The sequence below is a fragment of the Mytilus edulis genome, chromosome 4, assembly GCF_963676685.1.
Source record: "Mytilus edulis chromosome 4, xbMytEdul2.2, whole genome shotgun sequence".
NCBI lineage: Eukaryota > Metazoa > Mollusca > Bivalvia > Mytilida > Mytilidae > Mytilus > Mytilus edulis.
In genome coordinates, this window is record NC_092347.1 from 85,459,189 (window position 1) to 85,481,657 (window position 22,469).

The 22,469-nt window shown below is 31.2% G+C and overlaps 1 protein-coding gene across 8 annotated transcripts in view; it reads left to right on the top strand.

Moving 5' to 3' along the window:
• LOC139520839 (sodium/potassium/calcium exchanger Nckx30C-like) overlaps positions 1 to 22,469 on the top strand; it is a 105,145-nt gene that overhangs the window by 43,640 nt on the left and 39,036 nt on the right. For 7 of the 8 annotated variants that reach the window (XM_071313821.1, XM_071313823.1, XM_071313820.1 and 4 more), the window contains 2 exons: positions 9,872 to 10,844; positions 16,748 to 16,856. In XM_071313821.1, the coding sequence (XP_071169922.1) occupies positions 10,092 to 10,844; positions 16,748 to 16,856 (862 nt within the window). In that variant the 5' untranslated portion in view covers positions 9,872 to 10,091. Of the gene's footprint in view, positions 1 to 6,269; positions 6,687 to 9,871; positions 10,845 to 16,747; positions 16,857 to 22,469 lie in introns of those variants that run through there. The other variant, XM_071313826.1, reaches the window with a different exon arrangement.

Sequence of the window (22,469 nt, forward strand, 5' to 3'; positions counted from 1 at the left end):
GTAAGAACCATCAAATTCTTCCGTACTGCATGTGTATTCTATTCATGTGAGAACCATCAAATTCTTCCGTCCGGCATTTGTATTCAATTCATGTAAGAACCATCAAATTCTTCCGTACTGCATTTGTATTCAATTCATGTAAGAACCATCAAATTCTTCCGTCCTGCATGTGTATTCTATTCATGTAAGAACCATCAAATTCTTCCGTCCTGCATTTGTATTCAATTCATATAAGAACCATCAAATTCTTCCGTACTGCATTTGTATTCAATTCATGTAAGAACCATCAAATTCTTTCATACTGTATTTGTATTCAATTCATGTAAGAACCATCAAATTCCTCCGTACTGCATTTGTATTCTATTCATGTAAGAACCATCAAATTCTTCCATCCTGCATTTGTATTCTATTCATGTAAGAACCATCAAATTCTTCCGTCCTGCATTTGTATTCAATTCATATAAGAACCATCAAATTCTTCCGTACTGCATTTGTATTCAATTCATGTAAGAACCATCAAATTCTTTCATACTGTATTTGTATTCAATTCATGTAAGAACCATCAAATTCCTCCGTACTGCATTTGTATTCTATTCATGTAAGAACCATCAAATTCTTCCATCCTGCATTTGTATTCTATTCATGTAAGAACCATCAAATTCTTCCGTCCTGCATTTGTATTCTATTCATGTAAGAACTATCAAATTCTTCCGTCCTGCATGTGTATTCTATTCATGTAAGAACCATCAAGTTCTAAGATACTGCATTTGTATTCCGTTCATGCAAGAACCACCAGGTTCTAAGGTACTGCATTTGTATTCTGTTCATATAAGAAACATCAAGTTCTAAGGTAATGCATTTGTATTCTGTTCATGTAAAAAAACATCAAGTTCTTAGGTATAGCATTTGTATTCTGTTCATGTAATAACCATTAAATGTTAATGTACATCCCCAACTTTCCTTAATGTTAAAACTATCAAAGTTCTAGTTTTAAATTCTCTAGATGATCTTTTGATGTAAAAGCTATGAAAGTTGCTTGTTTTCATGATTTATTTAGTGTTTTATGTTTCCTGGTAAATGATATTGTGTATTCAGAACAGCATAGCTTGGCTTGTCTTAATGTTGTGCTTGGCTTGTCTAAATATCATGTAAATGCCATTGTAGTATTCTTGCATGTTAGAATTATGATGCTCTATGCTTCCACTGATGGAATTTATGTGTCACATATGCATTAATAACTAGGAAATTTGTTTTAATAGAGTTTGGAATACCTTTGAAAAAATGCAAATAAGCTGATATTGCGGAATTTTTCTGAATGCGAAATGCAAATATTTTGATGTAAAAGGAAATATTTACAATAATTTTCAGTTACTAGGTGGAATAAATTTATTTAAAAAAAAAAACAAGGAAAAAACAAAAATTGATCTGACTTTTTTTTTAGTTTTTTTTTTTGGTTTGTTTGGTTTTGGTTTTTTTTTTGGGAGGGGGGTATATATTCTTAAGGTGGTACCTAACACTACAGGAAGATAACTTTGTAAAATCAGCTAAAAGTTTAAATTACATTATGTTTTAGGAATAATAAGCTTCTTGATGATCAAAATTAGTGTTTGTCAAACTGCTATATAACCAGTGTAATTTTTCTGATAAATTGATTGGTTCAAATTTAAAAAAAATTGTATATTTTTGTCAAAGGGTCAAAGTAAATACTTTGTCAAAATTTTATGAAAAATAAACGTGTCAAATTTGTTTTAGTCAAGATTTTGTTGAAAGCATGATAAAAATCTAGCATCAGATGTTATCCTTTAAACTGAAGATCAATTTGGTGTGAAATTCATTGTCACTGGTGCCATATTTCTCTTTGTGAGTTAATTTATATGTAAGTATATATACCACGCAGAATAATAGATAAATGTTACACAGTATGATCTACATTTTTCCATTTACAGTATCAGATGATTAACCTTACAGTTTCACACATTTCAGTTATAAAACAAACATGCACCAACAATTGTTGTATAATTAGGCAGAGATTACTTGTATATTTAGTTCATAGAAAAGTGAGATTGCAACTGTGAGTTGGCTTACTCTTTATGTGACTTGTTCATGTTTCTGTGCAGTTAACTTTTGATTACTAGTTAGATAATTTTTATGTAAAATGTAATGGAAGTTTCACAAAAATTAGATCATACCAAAAATTATATATCTGTATTGCTTAAGATTTTATTATAAGGCATTGACTGTGCTGGTGTCAAACTTAGTGTAATGTAAGAACCATTGTTTTGTTTTTTTAATGTTTTTTTCTCAATTAAATTAGGATAACTAATGGATGAAATTTCATGCTATTTTGTCATTAAAGTTGGAATTTCAAACCCTTTCAATGAGCTGAAATACTTATTTGAATTTCTTTCATCATGATATAAAATAAAAAATCAATGTTCAGCAACGTTGTATAAATTGAGTTTTAAATCATGCAATGCTTTCCTATATGACTATCTTTTCCATTAGTTTTGTGAAGATAGTAATAGCTTGATACATGATGGATTAGGCGCTATAATTATATCTCACCAATAGCAGGGTACTTTGTATTTCTGCTGAGTCATGTGACCATCTTTTTTGAAGTAGCTGGAAAATATTTAATGATTTTCATTTGATTTCAAATGTTTTGTATACATGGTTTTCTCAATCATTTTATTTTCTGATGTCACTAAATACTCCTTGTCCACTATCCATTTACTTTCATACAAAGACTAGTTGATAGTGGGAGCAGCCAACAATGTGGTGGTGGTATGCCGTAAATACTACACAGACGTTCTTTAGAATGAAATTTTAAATTCATCTTCATTCAAGTCTATCCGCTCCACAGAGTGTCATATAGTAAACAAACATATCACAACCACTTCAAAGCTTAAGGCTTCTTCTGAACATTTGAAGGTCCCTACTATGTATTGGCTACCTAAACTACACAAAAAACCATTTAAATATCATTTCATCTCTGCTTCTAGTAAGTGTTCTACAACTAATCTTTCAGTGCTCTTAACAACTACTATTAAAGAGCTCATCATAAACTATTGTAATAAAATATATGAACATAGTGATATAAACCATTTTTGGAGAGTAAAAAATTCTTTGGATGTTTTAGACAGACTTGGGGTCAATTACATTGGAATGTAATTTATTGAATTACACATTACATTGCAAAAATGATCAATTACACTAATTACACATTACACAATTTTTGAAATGTAATTAATTAAATTACAATTACTTTACTAAAGTAATTAATTAAATTACACATTAAATTTCATCATAATATTTTTTAACAATATTATACATGTAAGTATATTGCATGTGTAAAATATTCATGTAAGCATAGTTTGAGCATTGCATTTGATAACCATTAGTTATTTTAATGTTCTTTCATTTAGTCTGCATCTCTCTGGTCTGAACACTTTGACAGCAATTCTAAATAGTTTTTCGACAGGAACTAATCATAATGTGGCAGATATTGCTTGATCAGAACATGGAAGGTCCATGATCAGAAGATCATCATATTGATAGGAAAGGGAATTTGTTCCTATTAACTTGCCAATACATCAAGGGTATTTTGACATCTCAGAAATGAAGTCATTTGAATTAAACAGAATTAAACAAAGAAATTATAAATAAATTGAAAAAATCTTTTTTTTTACTTTAAAAATATTGGCAGCACTCCTTTTGCGCCAATTACTGTTTTTCAGGGGTATCATTTGCGCCATTTTTTTTTCTTCAAAAGTATCAAATGCGCCAGTTTTCAGAACTCATTTGCGCCAATTTACTGGTATAAATATTGATTTTGTTATCAGCAAATAAAAAGCAAACTAAATATTACTAGTATGTTATATACATATACACATTCATGGATCTACAATCTGTCAATACCTGTAACTAATTTGGCATTGCACAAGGTCATGTTTTTCTCTGGCTGTTTATGACGTCTTTACACTAAATTCATTGGATGTTGGATGTGTACGGATTGATAGTTTAGTCTTAGATGCATGATTTTTTTATTAGTTGTTAGTGGCTTTGAACTAGCTGTCAGATAGCTGAGAGTACTCTTAGATCTGTTCCTAGTGTCTTTTTGTTGTTGGGATGCACAAGTTCCCTGCCACGTCCACTTGTATTTTTGTCCATCTTATGAGTTAAGCCTTTTTCAACTGATTTTTATAGTTCGTTCTTATGTTGTACTGTTATACCACTGTCCCAGGTTAGGGAGCGGGTTGGGGTCCCGCTAACATGTTTAACCCTGCCACATTATTTAAGTATGTGCCTGTCCCAAGTCAGGAGCCTGTAATTCAGTTGTTGTCGTTTGTTTATGTGTTACATATTTGTTTTTCGTTCATTTTTTTATATAAATAAGGCCGTTAGTTTTCTCGTTTGAATTGTTTTTAACATTGTCTTATTGGGACCTTTTATAACTGACTATGCGGTATGGGCTTTGCTCATTGTTGAAGGCTGTACAGTGACCTATAGTTGTTAATGTCTGTGTCATTTTGGTCTCTTGTGGACAGTTGTCTCATTGGCAATCATACCACATCTTCTTTTTTATATTTAGGCAGACAGAAAGTATATCAATTGGCATATCTTTTAGTACTTGATAGACTATTGATATGATTTATTTCTCTTGGCTTCAAACAAAAAGAACAGGACTGAAAATATTGCTTGTACAAAATATAAGTGTGTTGAATCTATTTTTTTTATTTTTCACACATGTTTTATGTGACACTAATTAAATTTAGCTATTAAATAGGTCTTGTCACTACTTAACATAACATTTTAACAAAAATACTCATTTTTCACACTATTAAATTATAATTGTACATTTGAATTCAAATCAATTATCTCGGTTTTTGTAGATAATTTAAATTAAATCCCTTTTAGTAATTATTAAATACCTTATACATTACTGGTAAGACCTTTAATTTCTTTTTCTTTTGACGCTACCTTTCCTGGACATTTAACAAATCTACAATGTATAAAAATAAATAGATAAAGGATTATATCATTAAATATAACTTTTCTAAAAGTTTGGATTTGACAAAAATTGAACTCGGGTGAGTACATTTTTGATTAAAAATAATTTTATCATTCTAAATTTAATGTAAAGACAATTATGTGTTTCTCTTCTTTAGATGCATATTAGCTATTCATAAAGACATAATTGCAGACATCTGATAAAGTGAAAGCTGAGGTTTTTAATATATTTTTTTAGTGTTAGTGGTTACTATCTAGTGAAATCTATTGATTGTTTTGTTTTTTTAATATTATAACTGTTTAAAGTCTGAATTAATGAAAAATTCATATGTATCTTCATTTTCAATTAATAACTAATTATAAAACAGTAATATGCTTTGGATTGTATTTATATTAACTGGCATACTCAAATATTTATAAAACCCCTAGGCTTTTGTCTAGGCAAACACACATTTAACAATTTTGCCTAGTAAGCACCTATAGTCTCTAGCTAAGATTTCCCACCAATATAGAAAGGAAAATGATGTGTGATTGCCAATGAGACAACTCTTCGCAAGACCTTCATTTCTTCTAATGCATTCCATATGAAAAATCTATAGAAAAATTACAATGCTTTTAATATTAAAACTGAAACTGATGACCTTAGAGATTACAAAGAAATCTATAATGGATATTTAGTCAAAATTTCTAGTTATTCATTAGCCTAAAATTCAACCTCTGATTTATGGAAAAAAATATTATATTAAAGATATAAAATCTTAATGTGTTTCACTTCTAATTTGAGTTTATTTATTTCTTGTGACTCTTATAAATTTATTTTTTACAGTATACAAAAATGAAACTATATCAATTCTTTCTGGTAAAGATTTCAAATAAACAAGAATGTTAATGCCATTGACCACCAGTAAAGATTCTGCATGTAGAATAATTACTTGTGTTTAATGTTTGTTAATTACTCAAATTACGATACAATTAATATTGAAACAGTAACTGGTGACCTAGGGGATTATAAAGAAATCTATATTGGACATTTAAAACTGTTAGTACATGTACCAATAATTGATATAAAAATGTTTAACTAGCTTGGAAAGCGTGGACAACACTGTTTATTTTTACTGTTACTGAGCAAACTATGACGTTATAGTGCATTTTGCAAGCCTAAGAGTTATAGATTGTGACATATCAGTCCAGATTATTAAATAGTTGGACATAAGAGGTATAATTTCTCTAATCCTCTATTTATGAAATCTGTTTTTATTGAGTGAATTTTGTGAAGACCAGTATTGATTTAAATCGACAGGATGTTTCTGTCTTTAAAATCATCAGTAACGGAATCGTCATTATGGACAACGTAGGATGCTCATATATTGATTGGTGTATAGGTAATGAAAAATCTACAGCTATAAACACACGGATAAAAGTGGATGTCAGCTAAATTACTTTTTATTTTTCTTCGTTCAATTCATCATAGCAACAAAATAACTGTTATAAATAAGGCTGCAGACGATTTAGATCGCTAATTAGTTTTGCTTTTAATTAGTTCCTAGGGCTTTCCTGCTCAGTTGACAATTTGAACTGTGACAACTTGCAAACATCATTTTATTGGAAGGATTCAAAATAATCTTCTTGTTTTCATTTTACTTTGGAAATTTAAAAATTCACTTTTACAGTAACAGGTAAGAATATAACTTTGATGTTGATTTATAGTTGCCTCCAGTGGCAAATTTGTCATACAATTTAAGGATTACTAATTGTTAAAATTACAGAATTTTCATTTTGTTTTAATATTATACAAGAAAATCAATATTTCTTTTAAAAGTTATTTTCTTTTTCTTCAAAAGATAAATCCTCAAGAAGTAAAAAAAAGATCAGTAACACATAACATGATTAAATGTGACTAAATTGATTGATTGGTTGTTGGTTAACTGTGACTAGAATAAAAGAAACACAAGAATAAAATATTCTCCTCTTTATAACAAAATATTTCTAAGAATTTACTTAGCAATTAAGGTCAAGTTTTGAAATACATACATGTAACCATGTGAAAATTCCAGTTTCTTTCCCAGCTTGGATCAAATATATATTAGTCCCAGTTGGCTGTTGAAAAAAAGAGTGTCAATCCGGTTATGTTTTTGGTACCCGCATGTTTTCAGGTTCCTGCTTGTGTTTTTGATACCAAACTGTTTTCAGTTACACATATTTGGTTTTTGGTACCCACAAGTGTTCAGGTGCTGCTTGTGTTTTTAATGCCCACCTGTTTTCAGGTACACACTTGTGTGTTTTTTTTGGCTGTTTCTGCTCTTTGGTTGGGTTGTTGTATCTTTAACACATTCACCTTTTCCTTCCCTTATTTTATTTTGATACACACCTGTGTTCAGGTACCTCCTTTTTGGATAGATTATTTGTCAAATTTATGGAAAAATGAAGCTGTGCTAGATTTATCATCTCTATGAGATTTAAGCATTTGTGTGTATTGGTGCCCACCTTTGTTCATTTCATGCTTTTATCGTTTTTATTTTAGACTCCCATACCACCTTAAAAAAACTAGATAGAGAACAAAGAACAGTGATGAAATATAACAAAATAGAAAAGTAAATGATAAGTGTATGTGATTCAATATTTTCAATAAACCATTCTCCCTGGCTTCTGACTTTCACCATTAAGAGATACTATAGGAAAGGATAACTTTTAATATACATTTCAAATTCACCAAGTTCTATTTTTATTTCCCAGAGATTGTTGGACTTTACACTGATTTTTTTTTAATTTGGAAGAAAAATTTATGTATAATATATGATATATTTAAGAAAAGAAGGAAAAGTTATATGAATTTTCTTTGAACAAAGCCAACAAAGTTCAAAATAACTAAAAAGAAAAATAACAAAAATACCTAACTCTGAGGAAAATTCAAAACAGAAAGTATGTAATCAAATGGCAAATTCAAAATCTCAATAACAAATGGATAACAACTGTCATATTCCTGACTTGGTAGAGGCATTTTCTTATGTAGAATTGACTCGAACTTAATCCAGCAATTCAACCTCCAATATATGAAACTTGGAACTCATTACTATTAGGCATTACCATACCATAATCTGTTGGTATAATTCATATCCAATTCAGTTGTAGCAGTATAGATTTTGCTATCTAATATATTGTCATCAAATTCTCTTTGAAATCTGTTTTAAATTGACAATTTTATGGATTATAGCTCTATTTTGAAAACTTTATCCTACACTATAATTTAAAATTTAATATAGAATTGATCAGTTAATGGATTTAAGAACAGGAAATGCCAAAGTTGTTTAGTTTTCATATTTCACTATTTTCAGTGTACTTATAGAACTATTGTACCTGTTCATTTGAAACTTCTATATAAATGAATCAAATTTGAGTTTATTTACGTTGAAAAATACATCATAACTCCTTTATTAGGAAAACTAATTTGATATTTTTGTAATCATCATCAAAACATGATATTTTGATCAATTTATTGGTGAATAAGTTTAAAATGCTAGTATGTATATGTGTTTTATGAAAGTAATACAATATAAGTTCATGATTAGTAGTATCAATGGATAAAACAGAAGTTAGTTTTTCAATCAGGTAAAATTTAGTTTTTCAATGAAGGGGAATATAGTTTGTCAATGAGGGGGGAATGTAATTTTTCAATGAGGGGGATATAGTTTTTCAATGAGGGGGGATATAGTTTTTCAATAATGTGGAATATGGTTTTTCAATGAGGAGGATATAGTTTTTCAATGAGGAGGATATACTTTTTCAACAGCGTGGAATATAGTAATTCAATGAAGTTGAATATGGTTTTTCCATATGGTGGAATATAGTATTTCAATATAATAGATTTATATTGCATATTGCATTGCAATAATCTTATTCAGTTTTCATCCAATTATAGACTTTGATTCAAGTTTATCTAATAAAATGGAGTGACATTTGATAATTAATATTAAATTCAAGGTTCTTAAATACCCCATAGTTGTAATAACAGGAGACATAGGCTATATGACTCTGAAACACATCCCAAAAATGCAAAGATCCAAAAGACATCTGTTGGAAGCATATAGTCTTCAACAATAGACAAGTGTCTATATAATATCCAAAAGACATCCTTGGGCAACATATATTTAATGAATGGCTGTTATCTATTTTGAATTTATTGAACCATAAAACTAATTTTTGACTCTTCACATTGAATAATCCGCGAAGCGGATTATGTAAAATGTGAAGAGTCAAAAATTAGTTTTATGGTTCAATAAAATCAAAATAAATTATTGCCATTCATTATAAATAAATTTCTATCAAAAATAAAGCTCAAAGAACTTTTTATATTATATATATTAACAATAACAACGTACACACATGCTGGCGTATGAATACATGCACAACGTCAGAGTGGGCGTGTCGCCTTCAAAATTGACAACATTGAAAATGAAACTAATAATTTTAACCAATCAGAAGACAGTAAATACACCAAATTTATTTATTTAAGTATGTGTGTACAAGCCAAGGCTCTGTGTTGAAGATCGTACTTTGACCTATAATGGTTTACTTTTGTAAATTGTGACTTTGATGGAGAGTTGTCTCATTGGCACTCATATTACATATAAAAAAGGAAGATGTGGTATGATTGCCAATGAGACAACTCTCCACAAGAGATCAAAATGACACAACAATTAACAAATATAGGTCACCGTACGGCCTTCAACAATGAGCAAAGCCCATACCCCATAGTCAGCTATAAAAGGCCCCGAAATGACAATGTAAAACATTTTCTTATATCTATAACTCTATAATGAAACTTAAATTCTCAAATAACAATATATTATTTTTATTCTTTCAGGCAGGATCAATTCAACAGATATATCAGGAGGACAGAATAATGAAAAAAGACTTGTTATTACAGGAGCAGATATTTGACAAAAGTTCATGACCTTCAATAAGCTATGGAATGGTTACCTCCTTAAAAGATAGTCCAGTTTAAATTTTTAATGTTTACCACTACTGTCAGATGAAGATGTAACTGTATTTAATCGAATTTTTTAATAATATAATCAAGAATCATGCTGCGGAACAAATCTTTTAGAAAACAATCAAGAAAGGTGCGCTTGTTTATGCTTTTTGGATCATTTTGTACTGCATTTATTATAATCTTATTTACTAGTTATAGACAAGGAAATATTAGATATATTGCAGAAGATACACACTTTGCTTCACGGAAACTTTTAAACACATCAGACTCTGGTGATGATAGTCTTTATCCTCCAGATGCATTTACAGACGAACAATTAAAGAATGGTGCCGTCGTCTTACATGTGATTGGATTGATATATATGTTTATAGCGTTGGCTATTGTATGTGATGAGTTCTTTGTACCAGCTCTTGGAGTTATAATAGAGAGATTTAAAATAACCGAGGATGTAGCTGGAGCAACTTTTATGGCTGCTGGTGGTAGTGCTCCAGAACTTTTTACGAGTCTATTTGGAATCTTTTTTGCCAAGAATAACGTGGGTATAGGAACGATTGTTGGATCTGCTGTGTTCAATATTTTATTTGTGATTGGTATGTGTGCTATATTTAGTAAAACAGTTTTAAATCTGACATGGTGGCCATTATTCCGAGATGTTACGTTTTACAGTATAGACTTAATATTACTAATTGCTTTTTTTTACGATGAGATCATAGAGTGGTACGAAGCGTTGATATTATTTTTTGGATATATTGCTTATGTTCTTTTCATGAAGTTTAATTCACAAATAGAAGACAGAGTTAAAAGCTGCTTGAAGAAACGATGCAACAAAGTTGAAACACAAGAGGTTTGTATTTTTATGTGATAATCTAGATATATTACCAGATTGCAATAACTTGTAACAGGCTATTATTTCAACTTGGAATTATTTTTAATTATGGAATTTGCATAATTTCTTGTGCTCGAAATTTTTGATAAATTTCGTATTTATTCTGTATTTTAATGTTTTGAGCAGTGCATAATTAACACTTTCCATACAATTTATTTTGTATAGATAGTGTTGTGCCTGGCACAGTACATTCTATTGAAAATGTGCTATCTGCTTAGTAATAGAAAGTGTTGTGCCTCGCACAGAACAATATAATACAGATTAAACATGGAATTTATTAAAAGATTTCAATCACGAGAAATTATGCATAGTCCTTAGATAAAAATAATCCAAAGTCAAAATAAAAGCCTGTTTTGTATAATACTGTTTTTCACCGCATGAGACTGTAACGGAATAGAAGTTCCTTCATAATATAAGTTCCAAAAGGAAAAAATATTCTGGAATATTATTTTCAAAGGAATAAATATTACAGTATATGTTCCTAACAGAATAAATGGTATAGAATATTTGTTCCAACAGGCATAGATATTATGGCAATACGTTGACAAGAAGACAACAGTCACAAGTCAAATGGAGACATTTTAGTTATTACCCTAAAAAAATATTCTTTTGAAAAGAACATTTCACGTAATATTGAATGAATTACCGTTTCTCATTTGACTTCCTTTCTAAATATAATCATGGAAGTTGTACCGTATGAAAGGAAATAACAATGTAATTTGACTTCCTCCTAAATATGGTACACAGTATTACAAACAAATGAGTAACTATATATACAAGCACATTCATGCTTCTTTTTAAGAGAAGGATCATGATTTGATATTATTTTAATAGATGTAGAGGCTGACATTGTTAAAACACCTGCCTCATTATGAGGGGTTAAAAGAAGGACAAAAATAATGTTCAATAAGAAGCTTTTGTTTTTTTGTTTCTAAATTCCAGACAAAACTCTAAAATCCTTAAATAAATATAAAGTTTCATTGTTATTCCCAATCTGATTTTATTTTTCTTTAGATTCCCTGTTATTGTTGTCAGTTACTTTTAGGAGATATATCATGGTATGATTGACCATGAGACAACTTTCCACCATAGACAAACAAATAAGGATGTGAACAACTACAAGTCATCATTAAAAATCCTAAGAAGAGCATCAGATGACAAAAATGCAAAATTCAGGCTTTTCATTCAACTATTTAGTATAATAGTTATTGAAAAACTGGTCATTATCGTAATATATGGATTGCCCACAGGACAGTGGCATTGACTTAGCGAGGTCATTATCTCTGTCACAGTCAATATCACTGTCCCATGGGCAGTCCATGTATCACAATAATGACCAGTTCTTCAATAATTATTATGCTTATTTCATTGAGGAATCATGTTTTCAAAACTTTGCATAAATTTAAATTATTTACAGCAAATTTGAATTATTATAAGGTTTCTATAGGAAAGAATGAAGATCAGTCATTGTGATAACTCAAAGTCACTGCCATTCATTTAAGTGCAATATTTCAGTATATGAATTCAAAATAAAGTTTTCTTTAATTCTATTATTAACGAAACATATGGTGAACATTCAAAAAACTATAATATAATTTTGACATAACTCTAAACACAGAAACCACGCGGCACTGGTCATTACCATGTAAAAATCCGTAAACTACCGTTTTTTTTAGTCCGTTTTTTTTCTGTTAAAAAACAATGTTTTTTTTTTCCTAAAAAATAAAGAATTTCATGTGGCTCCTTGTTATCCAATGAGAGGAGCTATTAATTCTTAACCGATATGAAATAATATTGAATGCTTCACTATTTAGAAGTATTGACCATCTTACTACCACTTTTAACTGGTATTTCATTATTCTCTAATTTTGTATATGAATTTAAACCAGTTCTGATCAGTATGATAAATTTTCATTAACAATTGGTTAATTGAATTGGTCTCTTATGATTTCCCGCCATTTCCATTCAGAACATTGTATTATTAATTACTTTCCATTAAATCATTAAAGAAACAGATTCTTCCATTCAACCCATTGACCTTTTGGACCACAATATTTTTCCATACTTGGTTAAATTTTCCAATTTTAAAATGCTCGGTAAACATTGCATTTTAATTTTTGAAAATTAATGTTGTGAGTGGATAAATATTGTAATCAATGGTGTTGTGTGGTAGAATTTATATTTAACTTGTGTTTGTTGACATGCTGCTTTTTTTTTACCAAGGTTGATCAAGGTTAGCTTTGCATAATGATGTTTACAGAACACAATTTCAATATGAGAAATTGATATAATTTCTTGTGTAACCATGAATTATTAGTTAACGTAGATAACTAATCTTGCATGAAGCATTGTTGTAGATTAATGCATGTCAGTGCTACATTTGTCATCTTGTATCAAAACAGTGAAATAGATCTCTAATTGATAATGAAATGAAAAATAAACAAATCACTGCAGCTTTTAATACAGTAATTAATCTGATGCTAGATTTGGCAGTATCAAAACAACTGGTTAGATGGTCAATGCTCTTGAAGTCTTGAGCTTGAAGTATGGTACTCAATTATAAGGGGTATTAGGGTATAGAATCATAGTACATCATCTCTGGTTAATTCAAACTGGCAGTAAATTCCAGGCCAAAGTTGGGCCTAATGTTGCATCCACATATGGTCTTAAAAATTGAATGCTTCATTTTGTTATTTGGTATGAGTGTACATGCATTGAATGGTCCACATTTTTATAAAACACAGGAGCGCTTCATTCTATTATAGCACACATTATCAACACTTTAACAACCTTATCACATTACAAAAAAAGAAGTGTTCAAATAAGTTCAATTCTTATAAATACATTTTATGCCTACAATTAGTTACATAAATTACAGAGTTAAATAAAGCTTTTCTTTTTGTTTTCCACTGGTGTGACTGATGTTGTCATCGGAAGCGCAGTGATGAAGATTGAATTTTATTGAGAAATGAAAATTGATTTAAGAATGCCTTGCAGTTGTTACCTGTCAATTAGAATTACAAATCCCTTATGAAACATGCATATAATGTAATTATAAAACTTTTAACTTCCTTGAGGGATTATGGGATAGTAACATAGTAAAGCACTAATAAGACCAATAACTCATCTTTATCTGACAGGAGGAATTATCAAAAGGAGGTTCAGATTCAACGGCCATTAATTGCAGAAACTATAAAATTTCAGTCTCCATGACAGTTAGGAACAAATATATATGTGGATATATTTTCCATATGAAATAATGGAATTATAGTTTTATTACTCGTCTTTTTGAAAGACATGCTCAGATTTAGCTTTTCTGTTGTACTTTTTTTTTATGGATACATTAAAATCTAGAATAGTGTTGGGGAAATATGATTTAGGGTCCAGATGCTCACAGATTCAGGCAAAAAGTTCAGTTATGGAAAGCATATAAAAAGAAATTACTAAAAAGAAAACACAAAGTTTCTGACAGGGGTACTAGAGGACAACATAAGTTTCAGCATATGTACAAGTTAAGAATTTTTTCCAAGCACTATTGCTGTTTGAAATGATCTCCCAGAGGTAATTTGCATGTCATCCTCTCTAGAATCCTTCAAAGGTGGTATCTCCCTTCACCTTAACATTTGAAGGATCCTGTCTGGCTAATTAATTATTGTATTTAAGCCGCTGTACTAGGAAGAAGAAGAAAAAGAAGAAAGTTCATAAAATGTTTAGTTTATCATAGTTGGTCAAATTTTATAATAAAGATGTAGATATTATTTCTTTTTGAGATTTTTCAATTTTCAATTTAGACCCAAATGACAGCCAAACTGTCTTGCTTTCATTTAAATATTTGAAGGGGATATCTGTATTTTAGTCCTTCTGGATTCTTCTATCTGAATCTCTGTCTGAATTTAGTAAGCACAGACATGTTTGATAGAGGTTCAAGGAAAGTTTACTATATTAACTAAATATGTGACGGTAAAATTTATGTCTTTGGAGATCGAGCTAAAATTTCATTATTCCTAATATACATGTAGTATATATTATTAACTCTGTAATAATTACCAGTTAAACCTGAACTTCACAAAATCAGCATATTTATTTCTAATTACCGGTACAGCTTTATGAAATGAGCAGTGGCGTTTATTAAACTGTCATCCCTTATTTGTCATCAATTGTTTTGTTTCCATGGTAATAACTCCATTAAGCGAGACATACCTATTATCTATATTGTATGGATTCATTAAGAATATTGGATCAGAAAAAAATTAAAGTAATCTGATGTAATTAATGTCTATGCAAATCAATAGAGTGTTCAGGAATGTTTTTCTAGATAACTCAGTCCTTGAAAATGAAATGAAATTCTATTGAAAATCTGTAACTGGAACACTTATTCCTGGAAATTTATAATTATAAGATTAGTTCATAAAAACGATCAATTGTGATTTTTATTGATTATAATTGTTTGGTTTGGATAGTGTGAAGGAAAATATTTGCCCATAAAAAAATGACATTTTCACTACTATCAGGAATTCAACAGGCTTCAAACTTAGGAGATAAATAGAGTATCAGATAATATCTCGTGTTGTGCCTGCAATAGTAGACACCTCCTCTAGGAGCACAGACACATGGTAGATTTAAAAACACCAAAACATACCATGTCAGACATTGCCTAGCAGTTCATACTATGACTGATGCCTACTCAAGACATAAATCATAAAAAATATGCAAATTAAGGCATACTATGATGGCCATAAACATGGCAGAACATATCTTGACAGCAGTAAACCTGTCAATAGATGTCATGTAGTCCATAAACTTGTCTAAACATATGACAACAGGCAGTCTGTCTTCACGTGTCATGTGTCAGTAAAATCTGTCAGTACTGACATTGGCAGCAGTCAACTTTTCTGTAAACCTGTCAGTCTGTCTTCACATGTCATATTTCCGTAAAATCTGTCAGTACTGGCATTGGCAGCAGTCAACTTTTCTGTAAACCTGTCAGTTATGTCATGACAGCTGTCAGTCTGTCTTCATATGTCATGTGTCCATAAATCTGTCAGTACTGCAATTAACAGCAGTCAAGTTTTCTGTAAACCTGTCAGTTATGTCATGACAGCTGTAAATCTGTCAGTACTGGCATTGACAGCAGTCAACTTTTCTGTTAACCTGTCAGTAAATGCCATGATGTCAGTAAATATGTCAGTACATAACTTGATGTTAGTAAAACCTGTCATACATGTAATGTCAGTAGTAAGAATGTCAGTACTTGTCATGATGTCAGTAAAACTGTCAGTTCATTTCATGTGTCTAGTTAGCATCTAAGTTAATTCCACGATGACAGTTTACCTTTCAGAACATGTAACGAAGGCAGTATACCTGTTAGTACATGTCATGACAGTAGTTTACTGGATTGTACATGTCATGAAAGAAGTACACCTGTCAATACATACCATGATATTTGTCAACCTGTCAGGACATGTAATGAAGGCAGTATATATACCTGTTTATACATGTCATGACAGTAGTTAACTAGATTGTAAGGGTTATGAAAGAAGCATGCCTGTTAGTACATACATATATTGGGACATTTTATGACAGCAGTTAACTTGACAGTACATGTCATGATGGTAGTAAACCTGTCAATACATTTATACAGCAGTTAACTTGACAGTACATGTCATGATGGTAGTAAACCTGTCAATACATTTAAACAGCAGTTAACTTGACAGTACATATCATGATGGTAGTAAACCTGTCAAGACATTTATACAGCAGTTAACTTGACAGTACATGTCATGATGGTAGTAAACCTGTCAATACATGTCATAACCAACAACCAATAAACTGATTGATATTATTTGGAATCTTTTTTACAGAGACCAGAACGAAGCTTAAGCATGCCCATTTTACATGCAGGAGGGAACAGATTTAGACATGGAATATTAGACCTGATCATTCATTCAAATCACCACAACTTACATGAAGGTTAGTAGTGTTAGTGGAGACATTAGTAGTGTTAGTGGAGACAAACTTTTATTTTTTAGATTATGAACTCAAACTATAAGTGTATTTGAAGCTTATGTTGTTTTCACTGTCATTTAACCTGCTCACCAAAAGGTACATCTTTTATTAAGATATTTTAACTCAAATTGTCTGACCCTCTGAAAAAGATACAGTTGACATCTTGTGATATCTGTTAACTGTACCAGATAAAAAAAATTACAATATGTGTTTTTAGGCTTTGATTGTGTATAAACATATTTTGCAGTATTGCTCTTTGTTACTAGTAAAAGAGGGTCATATTTTTTGTTCCCTAAGGAGAGCAGCATATAGTTTTTGGAATTTTTTACTCCAGCAGTTTTTGATTTTATACTACTTTTTGTGTTGCTTTACTGGTATTTGTTCATTTATAGCAAATTTTTTCACACACATTTTGTCACTTCCGGTTATGAGGGGGAGGACAGGGGTAAGGGAGACAGGGAGAAAGGAGAAGGGGGGTAGGAGAAAGGAGAAGAGGGTGGGAGAAGGGAGAAGGGTACCCCCTGTCCTCCCCCTCGGTTATGCTAAGTTATGCTTATAGGGGTGGATATTATCTTTCCTTTACTCTGAGTTATATCTCATAATATCTTGCAACTGATCCCTTTACTGATCCATAGAGGGTTAGTAAAATTCATTAGGGGGTAACTTGAATCCCCTTTGGATTTTAATAACTTCAATAATTTATCTGAGATGTGATAAATAACAGTATTGTGTCACTGGATATATCTTATTCATTAAATTTGATTTACATGAAGTATGTTTTCAAATCTTGCAGAATCAAAAATAAATTCTACTGATAGAAGTTCAGTAACAAACCCTAGCTGTAACCATAGTGGATTGAGTCCAAATACTTTAAAATTGATAGGAAATCATTACAATAGAAGATTCAGTATTGCTGTTTTTGGGCCTCATCTGGCCAAATTATCTGCTCACATAAGTAAGTCATGGTTGAACTAAAATATAATTGAATTCATACACTAGAACTGAAAAGACTTCAAAAGTGGACCTTAAACTTGGACAGTCAGATATAGAATACTGAACCACAAAAGAAATGCATCACAATGAATGTAAAGAAAATTGATTAGAAAATATATAATCAGAATAAAATGAGATGTGGGATATCCATCAATAAGTCTGCAACCAAATTATAAAAAAAGTCACAAATTGTTGTATATGTCACAATGTTATGTAAAGCTCTAAATCATCGAATGTTCAACAAATTACTAATTGTCTATCAGACTTCGGCAAAGCCACAGAATCAGATTACCATGAGAATTGGTACCCATGAAAATAAATGAATCGACAGTACATTAAGATACACCATATGAAACGATCAACTGCCTTTTATCCAATGATGGAAATTTAAAACAGTATGAATAAAAATTTACGGATCTTTATCAGAAAAAATGTACAATAAAAAAAAAATATTTTGAATATTTATTTAGAAAAATCAAGTTATAAAAAATTGCAATAAATTCAAATTATTTTACATGAAAATTTTGGAAACATATAAAACTAAAAAAGGTAAGATTTTTTAATTAAGTGCATGTTCATAATAGTAGCCAGTCAGTGCTAGTCAGTTGTAGTTTTGATATAATTGTATTAACCTATTGATGAATGACTAATTATAAAATCTGGTTTTTTTTCTACTAAATTTGACCACCTAAAAAATTAATAAAACTTCATACCTCTAGATTAAACAACGGTTTCAAGGGAAAATATGGAGTTAATTTTGAATTTAATGATACTTAGAATTGTAGGATTTGATTTTACTCAGTATAGATACCAATATATACTGTAATTGCATGATCATTTCAAGAACCATGATCCTTTTTCTTGTAAAACCCCAGATTAAATCCAGACACAATACAGTTATAACAGGGAGGAGGAAATATAAATTATATTGGTAATTGATAGTTCCACAGTTACCCTCAGGATTGACTGGGTTCTCTGCATGTTTAAAGAACCCTTACAGCAAATGAGGGTTTACAGGTGACTGTTACAAGGCAAAATTTCTGCATGTATGAAGCATTCTCTCATTCTCCTGTGGCAATTCTAATTTCCTGCCCTTCACCAAGATCAACCTACCTTGCAGAACCTTTATTGCTTCCATTTATAATTTGTTCTTGTCCTAAAAATGCATGAAATGTTTGCCACTGGACTCGGCAAGCAACAATTAATCAATCAACTCAAAGTTATTTTGTATTATGGTCAGTAAACAAGACTTGTGTGACATTTTAAGCATCGTTTGATTCTGACATGATACTGTGACATTTTTTATCTTAATCTGCTTTCCTAGAATAAAGTTAAACCTAAGAAATGTATTTGATAGCTATAGAGAAGGAAGCACTTTAACAACAAAAGCTATGGAATGAATATTGACTTAATTTTTTTTAAGTAAATAGCTAGTGGCTGGTTCATATAGGACAAGAAAATAATAAGCATGCTTAGTAAACAAGTCTCAGGAAACGTGATCTGTCTTTTTGATTAATTTTTATAGCATAAAAAACGTTGAATGCATGTACTTCATTACTCATTTTCTTAACTTTAGAAATATGCCAGCTCTTTGTTATGCACTTGAGGGTGTTTGGGGTGTTTAACATCCTACACAATAGAGTTAATGCTTTAACAAGGACAGCATAATGCACTTTGGGAAAGACCAGCTTAATTTGTATGATGGCAATGACATTTTAAGTATTTCTTCTGATATTTTCTAGGTCTTTAGTTATGTTCATAAATATAAGTATTTTTTATGAGATTGCAACCTTACTTGGATATGTGGTCACATAATATGGAAGATCCCTTTTAATTTTAAGGTCACCTCTTCTAGACTCAAGGTCATTTTACTTGAAATAGTAAAAAAAATGTGCAGGAAAGTAGTTTCCAGATTCTAAGTCAAACACTTTGTATCACTTAGCAAACTAACTTGGATATAAGGTCTAAAATTGTGAGAGGAAAAGAGGTATCTAATTTGAGGTTAATCCTGTCTAAGTCAAGGTCACAATTATAGAAATTTATAGACAGAAACCTGTGTGGAAAGAAGTTTTGGATAGTATTTTTATAACCTGTTACATGGCATTGTTACACATATTGCAAATATGATCACATGTTATGAACTGAAGACCCCTATTGGTTCTGAGGTCAACACCTTCAGGTCATAGTTACTATTCCTGGTGACCAGGTCCTTGTAAGATTTCATGGAGATCTCAATTGATTTTAGCTCTTTTAATAAACACCCAAAGGTCTCAGCACTGCTGAGGGGGGGGGGGGGGGGGGGGGGCAGAACCTTTATCAGTACTCCAGAATTTTGGGATTGATCCTTTCGGGATCTGGGAATTCTTTTTTTTTTTTGAATTTCAGGATATCTGGATTTAAAATTTTTTAAATTCGGGACCTCATGATTCCATGTTTTTAAGACTGGGATTTCGGATCAGGACCCCCCCTTTTTAATGCTACAAACTTAGTGAAAAGTAGACCAGTTATTTTCACATCCTTTACTTAAAACAATGACAAGTCTACAGAAATAAAGTATGCTTGGAGTAGACTTTTCCCATGGAAAACATCATAGACTCTTCGTAGCCATATAAATGCATCATATGATAATGTCAGTTAACATTTATATGAAACATTTCAGTCTTCAGTCTATTAGAACTGAAAGCATTTCATTGTTAACTCTGGAAATATACCAGATATACAAACCATATAATACTCAGATTATTTTATAATTCCTGTATAGATGTGAAACATATAATTTACAAGTTGTTATAAAGATTTACACAAGTCTGTTTTTTTCTCCATTAAACGATAGTTTGGGAATAGTAACAGAGGTTATAAAAAGTCTTCTGCCAAATTCAGCAGATGATAAGAAACATTCAAGATTTACAAATATCAGCAACCTTAGAGATTTGTATACATACAAAAAGGTTAGGGCATCATGTACAATTGTTATTCCCTGAGGCCAGGGAAACATGTACAGTTGTTATTCCAGGTGGTTAGGGTATCATGTACAGTTGTTATTCCTCGAGGCTAGGGAAACATGTACAGTTGTTATTCCTGGAAGTTAAGGAATCATGTACAGTTGTTTTTCCTGCAGGTTAGGGAATCATGTACAGTTGATATTCCTGCCAGTTAGGGAATTATATACAGTTGTTATTTCAGGTGGTTAAGAAATCATGTACAGTTGTTATTCTGGTAGGTTAGGGAATCATGTACAGTTGTTATTCCAGGTGGTTATAGAATCATGTACAGTTGTTATTCCCTGAGGCCAGGGAAACATGTACAGTTGTTATCCCTGGAGGTTAAGGAATCATATACAGTTGTTTTTCCTGCAGGTTAGGGAATCATGTACAGTTGATATTCCTGTCAGTTAGGGAATTATGTACAGTTGTTATTCCAGGTGGTTAGGGAATCATGTACAGTTGTTATTCCAGGTGGTAAGGGAATCATTTGCAGTTGTTATTTCAGGGGGTTAGGGAATCATGTACAGTTGTTATTCCCTGAGGTTAGGGAAGCTTGTACAGTTGTTATTCCTGCAGACTAGGGAATCATGTACAGTTGTTATTTCAGGTGGATAGAGAATCATGTACAGTTGTTATTTCAGGTGGTTAGGGAATCATGTACAGTTGTTATTTCAGGTGGTTAGGCAATCATGCATAGTTGTTATCAGGCGCGTAGCTCCCTATACGCCAACACGCAGTTGCGTGCACATCAATTCGGCATGCAAAAAAAAAATGGCAAAATAAAATTTATAAATTAAATGTTTGAAGGAAACACATGTATGTAATCGCTTTTTTAAATGATGTAATGTCATTAAATAGCGGCATTTGGTTTCAAAATTAAAGTTTTATTGGAGATAAAAAGACAAACAGTAACTTGCATCTATTACAAGATTTGAATTTGTTATACTCTAGTAGTCTCGGGGCACATTTTACAGAGTACGGTTTCACTGTTTGGACTGCGATGTACCAATTGACATTAGATTTATCAGCACCCTTCGATATCGTTGAAAGTATGCAAGGGCGATGTGTTCGACAGACAACCAGAGCCAAACCCCCCAGCAAACTCGCTAAAACAGTATTGGAAAGTCTCATTATATTTTGCGTTCATAGACCACATGATAATGGAACTGGAGTTGCGTCTGAGTGATATCATCAGGAAATCGCTTCTATGCGCATTATCTGCTTCCTTGTGTTGTCGGTAATACAACAAACGAACAAATCTCTGCATTGTTTGAGACATACGAAACTGGCCTGGCATATAATTTGTCAAATGCAATCGGGAGGTCGCTCGATGGCGAACACGAGTGCTACCGCGGAGAGATCGTTCAGTGTACTACATCTGTTGAAAACATATGTATGATTAACCGTAAACAACTACAGCTAGGTTATTATCGCTAGCATTACTGCATTAAATTCATCGGGATTTCAGTGTGAATATTGACAAAGTAATAGAGACGTTCCCGAAGAGCAGATTTTGGACAATTTTGAGTAAATTCTGTATCACAAAAATGTGTTGCTTAAATATTCAATTAATCATGCTTTACTCTATTCAGGATTCAAG